Below are 14272 nucleotides of genomic sequence, written 5' to 3' on the forward strand. Positions count from 1 at the left end.
GAAAAGGTTGTCTGAGGCCATAGCTCAGCATTCCCAGGGAAGTGCCAATCCACAGTCAAGTCCCCACTGCTCTAAAGATGTTGCCCAAGGTGAGACAAATGCCCTAACAGTCTCATGTTTCTCTGGGGTCCTCGGGAAGTTCAAGGCTGATTTTCAACCCAAGATTAAGTATTGAGTGTGACCATCAAAACAGAGATTGGAATGACAGAGCCACAAGCCAAGCAAAGCTGGCAGCTTCCAGAAACTGAGAGAAGCAAGGATTGGATGCCACTTCTCTAGGGCCACTGGAGGAAGCTGCAACCTTATGGACATTCTGATTTTGAACTAGGATACTGGCTTCTAATTTTTGACTTCCAGACAGAACCATGAGAGGATAAAATTCTGTTATTTCAGGTCACCAAATTCAGGGTAATGTATTAAGCCTGATCGTAGGAAACTAATACACTTTGTAGTCATGGAGTTGAGAATAAAAGGGAAAATTCTCTCACAAGGGACTTCCTGGGAGGCTTCCAGAAGTCCAATCTAAGTTGTTCCTTCTGGGCCGAGGGGGTTACAGTAGAAATGAAAGGAACAGACAATCCTCCAACTGGTGGGAATAAGATGGGCAAACCAAGGATGCAGGAGAACCCGGAGGATGCAATGATAACTGGGGACAGTGGGGGAAGCCATGCTGCACCCACACCACAGCTGAGTCCACACACCAGCGTCCACAGGTTTCCCTCAAACACACCTAACCACGTCAGTGGTGGGCATCTCCCAGCTTGTTCTTCTGTGGCCTGCCAACAAGTCACAACATTCTGCTGTGTTATAGAAAAGTTCTACTTCTAAATCCATTCTGCTCCTTTGCCAGAGAGTTTTAAGAGTGAATAACTGACCGTTTCTCATTCTCTTAATTACCCTGTGGGACAGTCCTGAGTCAAGCAGATCATCTATCTGCTCGATGTGGCCATAGTTACCCATACAACAATCAGGTAGGATCAGCGCCCATGAGGAGCACTCCTCTCTATAGCTCAGTGACAGCCAGCGTCGTGATGTCACTGGATGGTCCCAGCTCAGCCGATGGGTTCTTGGAGACAATGCACCAGAATCCAGAGATGGCATTAAAAACCAGTTGTGGGGGAAGACAGAGTTCTGTGGGGGTTGGGCTTGCCTTGTGTGTGCTTCGTGTATGAGTTCCACCCCAAGAACCTCATAAGCAGGGTGTGGGGGTCACACTTACAACCCTAGCATTCTGAGCGGAAGCAGGGAGACCAGAAGTTCCTGGTTATCCTTGGGCACATAGTGAAGTACAGGCCAGTCTCAGATCCATGAGACCTTATCTCAAAAACAAGAACAACAATAAAAAACAAAAACGAAAACAAACAAGCAAACAAAAGCCCCAGGTTTCCTTAAGGACAATTCTCAAGTCACAGGTTCCTCTAAATCCCTATCGTTGGTTCAAGGTTGTCATTTACCGTTTTCAGACACAATTGTGGAAATATCTGAGAGAAAACAATAGATTCTGAAGTGGAAATAAAAAGACTCCTAGACAATAATGAAGGAAACAAACAAATAAACAAAGAAACCAGCCCCAGACATCAGAGGGAATCTAATCTGCTCACCGCTCCAGGTGGTATAAGGCAATAAATAACATGAAGATTATTGAGTCAAATTTCTTTAAATGTCAGATTAACCAGATTATGGCACTTTAGATACTGGACTATGAAACAAATTTCAAATATAATGGTTTAAATATCAACAGTAATATATAAGTAGTAGGGAAACTGTAGCTACAGGGGCTGTGGAGAAGGAAACTGTAGCTACAGGGGCTGTGGAGAAGGGAAACTAGTTACAGGGGCTGTGGAGAAGGAAACTGTAGCTACAGGGGCTGTGGAGACTGCTCAGGAGATAAAGCACTTTCTGTAAGGATTGGACTTGGTTCTCTAGAACCTGTGTAAAAGGCTGGACTGGTGTGGCAGCCCCTCCATTCCCAGGATTTGGGAGGCAGAGACAAGGGCTCTGGGGGAAAGCCAGGAAACTAAACCACCCTAATCCGGAAGTGCCCAGTGCCGGGAGCAGCTCTGCCTCTGAGGATATGGAGTGCGTCATAGCTTCAGCTGTCAACCTGACACACCTGGGAAGAGGGAACTTGAACTGGGGAATCGCCTCTCTCAGGTGACCTGTGGACACCTCTACTGCCATTTTCTTGATTGATGGTTCATGTGGGAAGTTCACCAGGGTCGTGCTATCCCGACAGGTGGGCTTTGGTTGTGGACAGAAGGTGGCTGAGCCATAGGAGGACAAGCAAGCAGTGCTCCTTCCTGTACCTGCCTCTACTACTGCTTGAGTTCCTGCATGACTTCCCGCAGAAACGGACAGTGATTGGGACGTGGTAAGCTAAGTAAACCCTTTCCTCCCCAAGTTGGTTTTGATCAGTGTTTCATCAAAGCAACAGCGGGCAAACTAGGGCAGAAATCAAGGCAGACACCCAGTGTCAACCTCTGGCCTCTATACATGTGCACACACACATGGCCATGCACTGTATACATGAACACACACGCCACACACAGACAAGATGTGTTACAAACACATGGAGTATTGAAGACGTGACACCAATGCCAGATACAACGAAAAACTGACAGATTTGATTAAACTATTTTTAAACCTCTGAGTGAAAGAAAAAATTAAAACAAAAAATAAAATCAGGAAAAGATTGCAACAAAAAGTTGGTAGTCTTTTGGAGATGGCTCCTAAATTAGATGCAGAGGTCAAGACAACCTCCTCATCTCTCTCTTCTTGCCCACAATGACAAACTTAACGAGATGGAATATCCCATTGCTTTGAATCCAGGGAAATAGCTAAGTTCTCCGTTCACTGCAATGGCACTGATCCTGGCTGATCCCCGAAGCACAGAGAAGGGGAAGAACCAAGCTTGGGCCAGAGAAGCAGAAACGAGCTTCCGGATGATGCTCATCACGTGTGAGATGCTCTTTGAACCACCTCCATCTCTGCACCAGAAACAGAACTTCGGTGTGACCCCAACCGTCCCTCCTGTCAGAAAACTGGATTCTTGTCTCTGCTGCTTCTCTGCATCTCTCTCATCTCTGTGTGTTTATGATCCTGTAATACAGCCTGTGCAGCGCACATCTCTGCACATCTATTTTGCTGTTGTTTGCCATGTGCACAGCAGGCTAGCTGGCCTGGGAGTGCCTAGGGATTTTCCCGTCCCTGCCTCCCATTTCGCCATAGGAATGCTGTGATTGTAAGGCGTCCCACCGCTCCCAGCTTTATGTGAGTGCTAAGGATCTGAACAGAGGTCCACACACTTGTGTACCAGCACTTCACCCGCAGAGCCACCTCCCCAGCACTGCCTCAGCTTCTTACTGCCACTTAGTCCCCATTGTCAATACTTAGAAACCGAGGACAGAATGAACTGGCCTGGCATCACACACCTGCACCAGAAGCAAGAAGCTGAGGGAAAACAACCTTTTGACATTTTCAGTCTCCATGTTGGCTAGACATGTTTAAAAAAAAATTTTGTTTACGATTGTTTACCTTGGTGATAGTTTAGAGCTATATGGATTAATTTGGACACAGTGCATTTTAATTCCTGCCTCAGAAAATAGAAAATTCCTGCCTCAGAGATTACTATCTCTGAGTAGAGGGAAACTAGAGTGCATGGCATTTAGGACGTTGGCATTGTGGTACAAAAAATGGGGCATTTAAGGTACTGCCTGAGCACACTAAAGGAAGAGGTGTCAATGATACTCGTACAAGCAAGGGAAGGTTCTGTGCAGAAAGAGCCACTGGGTCTGGAAGGAAATGTGGTTCAACCTGAATAGTCTGAGCCAGTGGAAATTTATGGCCAAGAATCAGGGTGGGAGTCAGATAACTAACCAAGAATTCCTAAGAGGAGACATCAAGATCCCCTTCTTAAACCAGCTTCTTCTTGAATTCAGACCTCACCTGGGAAATGAAGAGGAGGGATCTGAGCAGATATCTGGGTGAGAGGTTCCTTCCAGACTGACCTCGTAGCACTCTTGGTTAAAATGGAATTTATTGGTACATATACAGGGAGGGGCACGGAGAAGCTTCTGGAACCAGCCTTAAGTTTGGCTCAGCAAAAAAAAAAAAAAATGTTTTTAAACACAGATGAGGCCAGAAGGGGGAGGGCTCTGGTAATGAAAAGAGTAGAAAGGAAGGTTTAAAAAAATATCCAAGACATTGGACATTAGGAATTTGCTTGTTTGAAGTATCTGTGGGCCTGGAGTGAAGTGAGAAACAGAATGTGAGCCCAAGTAGACTCATACTGTAGACACCTCCTCAAATAGCACACTCAAGCACAGGACACTACACAGGGACCCGAGTTCAGTCCTCAGGACCCACGAATGCACAACCATGCATGTTGTTCCAAAGGTACTGCCTATCATGATTTATAGTGGCACGACCCTGGCAGGTCCCCTGCTGGTGTGGGGGACCGCAGCAGATGGGAAACAGACAGATACGCCATGCAGAGAGACCTTGGGTGTAGAGTTTATTTAGTGGGTACTGGGAAGAATATAAGGGGTTATGGGGGGGAGGGGCAAAGAAAGAGAGACAGAGAGAAAAGAGATGGAGAGGAGGTACGAGATCAGGGGGAGACTCGGGGTAGGAGAAGTTTGTCTCTTAAAGGGAGAAGGTACCCAGCTGACAGAGCAGGGCAATAGAGTTATAACACTCTCTACCTGCTTTTTAAATGTTTATTTTTATTTATGTGCCGGTTTGTCACATGCATGCAGGTGCCCATAGAAGCCAGTAGAGGGCACCAGACCCCTGCCGCTACTTACATTCAGTTGTGAGTACTGAATGGGTACTGGGACCTGAACTGGCATCCTTTGGAAGAGCAACAAGTGCTCTTGGCTGCTGGGCCTTCTTTCCAGCAAGGCCAGTGGAAGCACTTTGGCAAGCTGTGCCATCCATGTGCCCTCAGAAGTAGGTACTCCAGCTTGAGAAGATGCCAATTACTGTGCTGGACCCACAAGACCAGAAGCTAGGAACAAGTGTTTCTGTTCTTAATGGAGGCTGCATGTGGTGCAGGCAGACATGGGTTCTCATTCTCCTGTGTGATACAAGGAAGTTCAAACTGAGGTCAGTTCCAGAAAAGCAAGCAAGACAGGATGTGTTTAACCAAGTGTTTTCTGGGTCAAAGTCATTGCTTGCTTCCCTACCCTTTACAGTATGGACTATCCCCGCCCTTTCCTCTCTCACATTGCGAAGAAAAAAAAATTGGAAACCTCCTTAACCTAATAAAACAGGCACGCTGGCATTTGTTTGGGGACCTAGAATCCACACAAAAAGACACTAGAGCTTTATTCTGGTTTGACATCAAGTCACAATTAAACCTTCCTCAAAGTCTCTGTTGTCCTGGTAACTGCTCGCTACTGAGAGAACGCGGAGGGTGTGATTGCCCAAAAGGGCCTGGAAGGAGAGAGAGCTTATTAAGGCATTCTTCCTGGTGCTCACAGCCGCAGCAGCCATGTCAGACAGTGGAGCAGAGCTGGAGAAAAGCCCTCCTTCAGGTCCTTCCAACGCTGCTGCGATGGATTTGGGGCTCTGCTGCTGTAAAGTGGCTATGCATATTATAATAACAAGCCTGACGCTGGTACACCAAAAATATTGACAACAAATAGTATTTTGAATAAGCAGATGGTAAATCCCCTTAAACACATTCGGCTCTGACGGATATATTTAGACGCAGATGAATAGTCGCTGGGGATTTTATTTTTTTTAAAGTGTCAATTGGTGTGAATGAATAAAGATGGTTTTAAAGGAGCTGAACTACTCAGGGATTAGGGCCAACTGGAACAATTTACTTAGAAAAAGCAGGGTGGGGGTGAGGAACTGTGAGAGAGTGTCTCAGTTTCTGACAGAGCAGGGGGTCTTCAGCCCTTGAGCCACTCCCCTGGGCTAGCTCGGCACTCCCCGCTTGCCCAGCTCACCTTTTTGATTGTGCATAAAGGAGATCTTGCAGCTCCCAGGGACCAATGATTGTGGCAATGACAAAGAGGGTTTTTTTCTTTTCTTTTTTTTTTTTTTAAGTAGCAGTCCTTCTTATTGTGGTTTAACAGATTTTTAGCAAGAAGACTGAGAATATAAATTGGCTTCATTTTTAAATCCTGAGGAAAATGCCTAAACAGCCCATAAGGCCCCACTTCAGGCAATTAAAAAAAGCTCAGAATAGCAAGCAAGAGGGAGAAGGAAAAAAAAGGCGCAAAATTTATCTGGACACAGTAGAGGAGAAAAGGTTACTGATGAGACCAACTTCATTCCCACCTCGTCTCAGAGTCCCTGATGTGAACCTGGTGCCCAGTTTGGTGTAAGGAGTAAGAGAAGCATGTCAGATATAACTTATGCTTTTGTTCCCGCAATGTGAAATGTGTTCTGAGCATATATGTAATTAAAAAAATGATGGTTTAGACTTTCTCCTCACTAGCATGCAATTCCTCTCATGGACCAAATTCTAGCCCCTCACTGACAATGGAGGCGCCATGAGAAAAAGGTTTAGAAACACCGTTAGGGGACATGGTGGCCTTGGCAAAGTGCTTCTCCCAAGCACAAGGACGTGAGTTCTAATCCCAGCACCCACATAAACAATCAGGCCTGGTGGCACATGCTGGCAGCCTCAGATCTTCAGGGCCTGCTGGCCAGACAGGCTAGCCAAAAAAAACCAGTGAGCTCCAGATTCAGTTGTGAGAACTTGATTCAAAAAAATAAGGTTAAGGGCACTGGAGGAAGATCAGCAGCCAAGCTCTGGCCTCCACACAGCCGGTAGAGGTGAATACACCCACACACCCATACACGTGCACATGAGAGGGAGGGAGGGAGGGAGGGAGGGAGAGAGAGAGGGAGGACATTTTCTAGCCTCGCTCCTGTCTCTCGGGTCCTGAAAGCGCTTCTGGAGAGGTATTCCCACTGTAACCTTCAGTTTCCTCTCAGGATTTGGAAATAGGATTTTTTAAAGTCCTACCCCACAGAGGAGACGCTGTCACTCAGCCTTCCTGTGGGTACCATTGGGAAATGGCCTTCACCCTATGCTCCTCATCTCCGAGAAAGCTACTTAATGATGCATAAAACGAATTATTATAAAATAAGACGGACTCCGCACGGCAGCTGCTCACAATGTGGAAAATCACAATTTTTCATGGCCTGTTTTCTTTGAAAATGTGTGCCCTTTCTCCATCCTTAATGCATTCTGTATATGTAAAATAAATACTCCCCACAGCAGGACCTGGCTCCGAGGCCTTAAAACCTAATAAAAGAGTCCTGTAGTTTAATGGCCCTTAAATGCTCAACATCTTTTTCACTTAATGTAAAATCCATCTGATCTAATAGCCGTGACTGAATTATAGATATATAATTTTTTCTATTAAATGTTAATCTTCTGACTTGGCACAGCAATAGACGCTCTAAATTATTAAGAAGGCAATAACCTCTCTAAACTCTTTCTAGAATTCAGGATATTCCCAGGTCTGCTATCATAAAAAATAAATCTGCAAACCTGCATAAAATAAATAAGACTTGTGCCTATTAAATAAGACAATTCGATACCAAATAATTACGGAGACATTGTTTTTCTGATGCCTCCTCCTCTATTTCATTGCATATAAATTCATATATGCATATAAATATGTATACATATATGTGACCAAATCATGTGTCTATATAGATAGCTAGGGAAGCGGCCCTCAAAAAGTCTCTTTTTCATTTACATGTGACATTTTTGTTATCTTCTTTTGGTTGGATCCATTCATTGGTGATGTTTGTTCAAGCAGGCATAAATAACAAGAATGCCCTCTAATACATAAGGGAGGCCACATGCCTAATTGTGCTAACCACAGCCTTCCCACTGCCCAGGGAGACTTGTGGGAGAACAGCCACTGTCCTGGCTTCATCTTTTCATTATTTTTTTTGTTTGTTTGTTTTTTTTTGTTTTTCGAGACAGGGTTTCTCTGTGGTTTTTTTTGGAGCCTGTCCTGAAACTAGCTCTTGTAGACCAGGCTGGTCTCGAACATCTTTTCATTTTTAAATCTGTACAGTCGCTTAAGGCCAAGGTGAGTACCGGGTCAGAAAGAGGATTCTGTGGGTCCTATCTGATGCCTCACTGTCTTTCTCTAGGCCTGCTCAAGTTTCCTCTGCACCCCCACCAACCCCATAGCATGACCGGCTAGTCACCGACCTTTAACACATGGGTTTGGGGAGACAGTTAAGATCCAATTCATAACAAAAACTACACTAACTTCAACTGGGATTTTAGAATAAGAAAGGTATACCTAGCGGCTAGCCAGTGCATGAATTAATTTTAATAGGTAATAATTTGGGAGTATGGAGTGTAGGGTGCGCACCCAATTTCTACAAGTGCATGGAGGTCAGAGGACAGCTTGAGGGAGTCAGTTCCTTCCACAAGGTGGGTTCCGGGGACCAAACTTAGGTTGTCAGGTTTGGTGTTAAATGTCATCACCCACTGAGCCGTCTCGCCAGCCCAGTATTTAAATTATTTTGGTATACATGTATCTTTACATATGTATGTATGCCATATGCATGCCTCTGGAGCCTGCAGAGACCAAAAGAGGACACTGGACACCCTAGACCTGAAGTTACAGACAGATGTGAGCTACCTCATATGGAGAATGTTCTGGAAACCAAACCAAGGTCCTCTGCAAGAACGGCAAGTAAGTGCTCTTAACCACCAAGCCATTTCTCCAGCCCCTCGTTGCCCCAGTTTTAATAGATAATTCTTAATGCTGGCTGTAGGTCAAAAAGAATAAGCTTACAAGATGATGCAGGAATGACAAAAAAAACAAAAAAACAAAAAAAAAAACACCCTAAGGATTGAAGAATAAAGGATCAGACCCCTGCTAGAATTCAGTGACCCTCCCAGAGACCTTGCGGATCTTCAGGTGACAACTGGCCACTTCAGGTCACAGTCTTTCTGAACATAAAGTGGCAAAGACAAGCATCCCTCATGGTCTATGCTCTACTCTTACTGAAAGGCTTTAGTCATCAATGCTTTAGGTGCAATCTCAGCCTGGCACCTCACCAGGTGAGCGGGTAACAATAGGGCTGGCTTAAGAGGGTTCCAGACAGTCCACCAAAATGACTATCATCTTCCACATTTAGATTCTGGCAGCTTTCACTCTAAATTCTCCAGAAATAAGGAACGGACTCCTTAGCTTTCTAGTCTTCTATAAGGATACTCTGAGCAATTCAAAAGCAAACAGTTATGCAGGGGCTAGGGAGAAGGCTCAGTGGGCAAGATCACACGCGGCTCTGGCAGGGCACTCAAGCTGGTTCCTAAGAACCATCTATAGCTCCAGCTCCAGGGGGATCTGATGCCCCCTTCTGGCCTCTGTGGGCACCAGCACTCCTGTGCACATACACACATACACAAGATTTAAAAGAACAAAACTTAAAACATGAAGTAAAATATGCACAAGGTCACTTCCCCAACTACTAAGGAAAACACAGATCTGAACACAGGTATTCAGTTCAGAACATCACTCAGTTAGATTTCAATCAGTGGCCCAAAACTCTGAAAACAGAATCCATGACTAAAGACAGTACTAAATATAGCAACTAAGGAACCAGCTGTCATTCGTGTAAACTTTCCGTATCTACCTTGAGAGTTAAAAATAAAACAGTTCTGACTTTTCATTGTTTACACACTGAAGAAATGTGGAAAACGCTGACTTAGAAAGAATGAAGTTGTGCCATTTGCAGGGAAATACATACAACTGAAGATGGCAACGGTAAACGAATCAGGTCAGTCTTAGAAAGACAGATACACATGCTTTTCTCTCATTTGTGGCTCCCAAACTTTACAGAGACATAAAACCATATGAATACAGATTACATGAACGCAGAAGTCACACTATCCGGGAGAACAAGGGGAAGCAATGAGGTGGGGTGTCGGGGTATGGGGTGAGTATTTTTAAAATTCTTTATGTCCTTGCATGGAAGTGCCCGTACGTAACCTTGTCTATTTTGAAGAAATGCTTTTTCAAAGAAGAAATACAATGGCATATCCTTGACGTGAGTGGCAACTTTTCCAACTGTGTTCATTAAAGATAAGATTTTAAAAAACTTGGTTCAGAATACTCAAGGATTAAGGTGCAATTTGCAATGGAAGGAAACTCAGGAGCTGGGGAGATGGCTCAGTGAACACAGTGCTTGCCATGTGCATCTCAAGAGCAGAGTTTGGGTCCCCAGAGCTGACTTATAAAAGCCAGACAGGCCTAGTGGCCACCTATAATCCCAGCACCAGGGTGCCAGAGATAAGAGGGATCCCCAGGCCAAGCTGGCTCACTAATCTAGCCTACCGGCGAGCTCTAAAGTCAATGAGAACCCCTGATTCAGTAAGTGGTAAGCAGTGGAGAGACAGACGACATCAACTTAGGGCCTCTGTGTATGCATATACCTGTGCATGTACACACACACACAGCCCTACACACATGAACATACATATATGCACCGTGCACACACACACATACAAGAGCTTAGCTGAAATGATCCATTTGTGCAATTACTTGCTAAATGTCAAATTAGTGCTTTTAGTGTGAACAGTAAACAAAATAGTAATCAAAATAAAGACATATAAGTTCTCCTAAGATACAGTTAGTAAAATAGCTGGTTAGAGAATTCACCATAAACATTTCCAATTCCATTATCTTCTTGCTGTCTTTATTCTGGTAGTTCACTGCATTGTAGCACTGTTGTCTAAAACTTGATGCTGTTTCCCCAAATCAATTCTCTAACGCATATTTTTTGCAAGAAACTTGTTTCACGTTATTAATCCCGTTCGGATAACGTTCCTATAAATAAGTCTGAAACATTTGGAGGGTGCATGCATTACGAGTGCTTGATTACAACAGCCACAAATGGCAAAGCAATTGCAAAAAAGTCAAATTTTTGACACTGAAAAATTTCGCGCATCACTTCTCTTTGTTCTCATTTGAAAGACCATGGCAAGAAATGTCAAGCACAAGGAACAAAAGGCTAATGCTCCGCCATGGAGACCAGGAGGCAATCTTCTTATAAATTCCTCAAATATTCCACTCCTGCCTCTTCTTGATCTAAGTGGAACTTAGCGCCGAAAACATTTATGAAGGAAAATGTACTTTAAAAGGTATTAGTGTAAGAAGAAAAACAAAGCCGAAGGGACTCATCATGCTGCTCAATAAAGACGCACCTCAGCTAGTCCATAGCCACTCCTCCAAAGTCTGTAAATCTTTTTTTTATATATATTTATTTATTTATTATGTATACAATATTCTGTCTGTGTATATGTCTGCAGGCCAGAAGAGGGCACCAGATCTCATTCCAGATGGTTGTGAGCCACCATGTGGTTGCCGGGAATTGAACTCAGGACCTTTGGAAGAGCAGGCAATGCTCTTAACCACTGAGCCATCTCTCCAGCCCCCCAAAGTCTGTAAATCTTAAAGATCACATGAGAAAATAAATGATGTGTTTGTGAGTATGCATGTGCATGTGTGCGTGTGTGTGTGCATGTGCATGTGTGTGTATGTGCATGTGTGTATGTGCATGTGTGCGTGTGCATATGTGTGTGCGCATGTGTGCGTGCTCATGTGTGCGTGTTTGTGCATGTGTGCGCGTGCATGTGGAAGCATCTTCACCAATTACTTTCCATCTTATTTTTTGAGACAGGGTCTCTGTGAACTGCATCTGGCTGCTTTGATTGGATGTGCTCAGAGGCTCAGAGACTCTGCTCTCTCTGCCTCCTCAGTGCTGGGATTACAGGTGCACCCTGCTGCACCTGGATGTGGGAAACTGGATCAGGGGATTGAACTCAGATCCTCATGGTTGCCTGAAAAGAATTTTACTGACTAAGCCATCTCCTCAGTTCCTGGAAGATCTTTTGATGCACTTACAAATACCTAACAGCTGAATTCACTTCTCCAAAATCAATCTTTAAGTGCTTACTTTGGCCCCTTTTCATATGGCCCCACTTGAATGGCTCACATTTCATTAGGGACTCACCATTTTTAAGACATATAGTTTAAGAAGTATGAATAGAAAAGACTTAGTGCATGCCATTTGCCACTGTGTGAAGTGAACATACACAAAATCTAAGGTTTGAACCAACTGAAAAACTCAATGACATGTTTGTCTCATAAAAATAAAATAAAATTCAACAACAGAACAAAATATATTTTATTTTACTGATACTATCAGAGTCGGGCCCAGAAGAGCCATGGAGTTGCACCCAGAATGCATAGCACCAGCAGGACAGGCTCCAGGTCAGTTGACACTAGCACACAAGGCCTTGTCGCATCTGTATGATCTGCAATAAGGCCGCCTGTACGTCTTCATCCATGTGACCCTGGAGAGAAGGAAGAGAAGAAACATCGCAATGTCATCTTTACTGAACTGATAAAGGGGGAAGCCTTTATCCTAGAGCATATCTGGCTGTTTCACGGGTGAACCCCTCACCAAGGTAAGAGTGCCCTACAGGAACTGGGCCACGGAAATAAAGGTGTCCGGTCACAAGAAGGGGCTCTTGCTCTTAACACTTATGAGCAAAACCCAATGGACAGCAATGGTCTATGCTGTGCAGGGCTGCATACATTAGAAACAGTAAGCTACAAGCATGTGTATGTGTGTACACGTGTGTCCTCAAACATCCTCTACCTTCTATACAGAGGCAGGGGCTGCCACTTGACACCAGAGTTTGCCATTTGGATGATGAGTCTTTCTAGCCAGCTTGCCCCAGGGCTCCTGTCTCTGTTTCCTGCCAGCTGGGTTTAGAGCTTGCTGACATACCAACTCAGCGTTTCGGCATAGCTGAGTATCTAACTGAGGTCCTCAAGCTTGAGGAACCGTGCCTTGCCCACTCAGCCATCTCTCTGCTCTGCCCCTTTAAGGAGAATAAAACTGAGAAAAAATAATTCCCATGCTTATAATTTTTACATAAGCAAGATGGCGTACCTCTGCAGCTTGCCTTCGCACCCAGTGTCATAGCAATCTTTCTCCAAGGTCAGCTAGCTGTTAATCTTTTTATGTAATATCCCAGTATACAGACTTTAAGTTTCTTTGCCTCTTTCCTAATTTCAGAGATTTAAGATACACACACACACACACACACACACACACACACACACACACACACACACAATCTTTATAGCCAGACACTTGGAGAAGAAATAACTGGCTCAAAAGGCAGGTTTAGCACTGGGTGCACAGTAAACAGCTATAAGGCCAGCACGCAGGAAGTGGCAGCAAGAGGATCAGGAATTTAAGGGCAGTCTGGGCTATTTGAGACCTGACTCAAAAAAATCAAACCACAATAACCACCACAACAAAACAGCCCAATATTTGTTTTTTCAAAGTACTTCAAAATTTTCTTTACTAGAAAGAACAATTTACACTTCCACCCAACAGAACATAAAAGACCCCATTCTACAAACACCTGGCCCACACTACAGCTAAAGGTACCTCTTACACACTGGCGTCTCCCCCGTTGCAGTGTTAGCCATTTATATTTTAGAGGAAGCCATTAAACCAGGGGCTGGGGAGAAGGACCCGTGAGGAAGAATGGCTGCTGTGCAAACGTGAGGTTCTGGGTTCGAATCCCCAGCAACCACAGAAAAACCCTGGGCAAGGCTGTATTTCAGGGTGGAGATGGGTGGATCCCAAGAGCTCTCTGGTTGGCCAGCCTAGCTTCAGGTTCAGTGAGAGACCCTGCCCAGGCAATAAGGCAGAGCGCAGAGGAATAAAGACACTTGGTGTCCTACTCTGGCCTCCACATGCACCTGCATGCTCACACATGTGCAAGCCACACACACGGTTTAAAGCAGCAGGGTTAAACAGATGCAAGTCTGTGGTAGGCTTACATGTTTCTACTTTCTTCTTTTTTATTAATTTATTATTGAAGCATCTGAATAGATTTTGGAAGGACGTGTCAATGAATATAAAAAGTCATGCCTCCTCCCAAATCTGTTTTTAAATTTCAAACGCTAGCCACCGTTGACTAATCTGGATCCATAGTTAACTGTATGATGCCAGACGGCAGGAAGACTTCAGATGCCAACTGCTGCTGTTGCCTCATTAGGACTCAGCAGAAAACAACTTTACATTTCAGAGGAATGTCTGTGAAGTTGTCATTTTTTTTTTTTTTTTGCTCTGCCCCCTCTGGCCAAGACCAGAATGTTGCTCATCCTTTCTAATATCAGTCTCGGTCTCGGTCTCGGTCTCTCTCCCTCTCTCTCTCTCTCCTCTTTGTGTGTGTGTGTGCACGCAC

The 14272-nt window shown here is 44.5% G+C and overlaps 1 protein-coding gene across 2 annotated transcripts in view; it reads right to left on the minus strand.

Moving 5' to 3' along the window:
* Positions 1 to 12174: 12174 nt before the first annotated feature.
* Uaca (uveal autoantigen with coiled-coil domains and ankyrin repeats) overlaps positions 12175 to 14272 on the minus strand; it is an 87954-nt gene continuing 85856 nt past the window's right edge. For both annotated transcript variants that reach the window (XM_026779477.1, XM_026779478.1), the window contains exon 19: positions 12175 to 12355. In XM_026779477.1, the coding sequence (XP_026635278.1) occupies positions 12284 to 12355 (72 nt within the window). In that variant the 3' untranslated portion in view covers positions 12175 to 12283. The remainder of the gene's footprint in view (positions 12356 to 14272) is intronic.

Source organism: Microtus ochrogaster, chromosome 5 (assembly GCF_000317375.1).
Source record: "Microtus ochrogaster isolate Prairie Vole_2 chromosome 5, MicOch1.0, whole genome shotgun sequence".
NCBI classification, from domain to species: Eukaryota; Metazoa; Chordata; class Mammalia; order Rodentia; family Cricetidae; genus Microtus; species Microtus ochrogaster.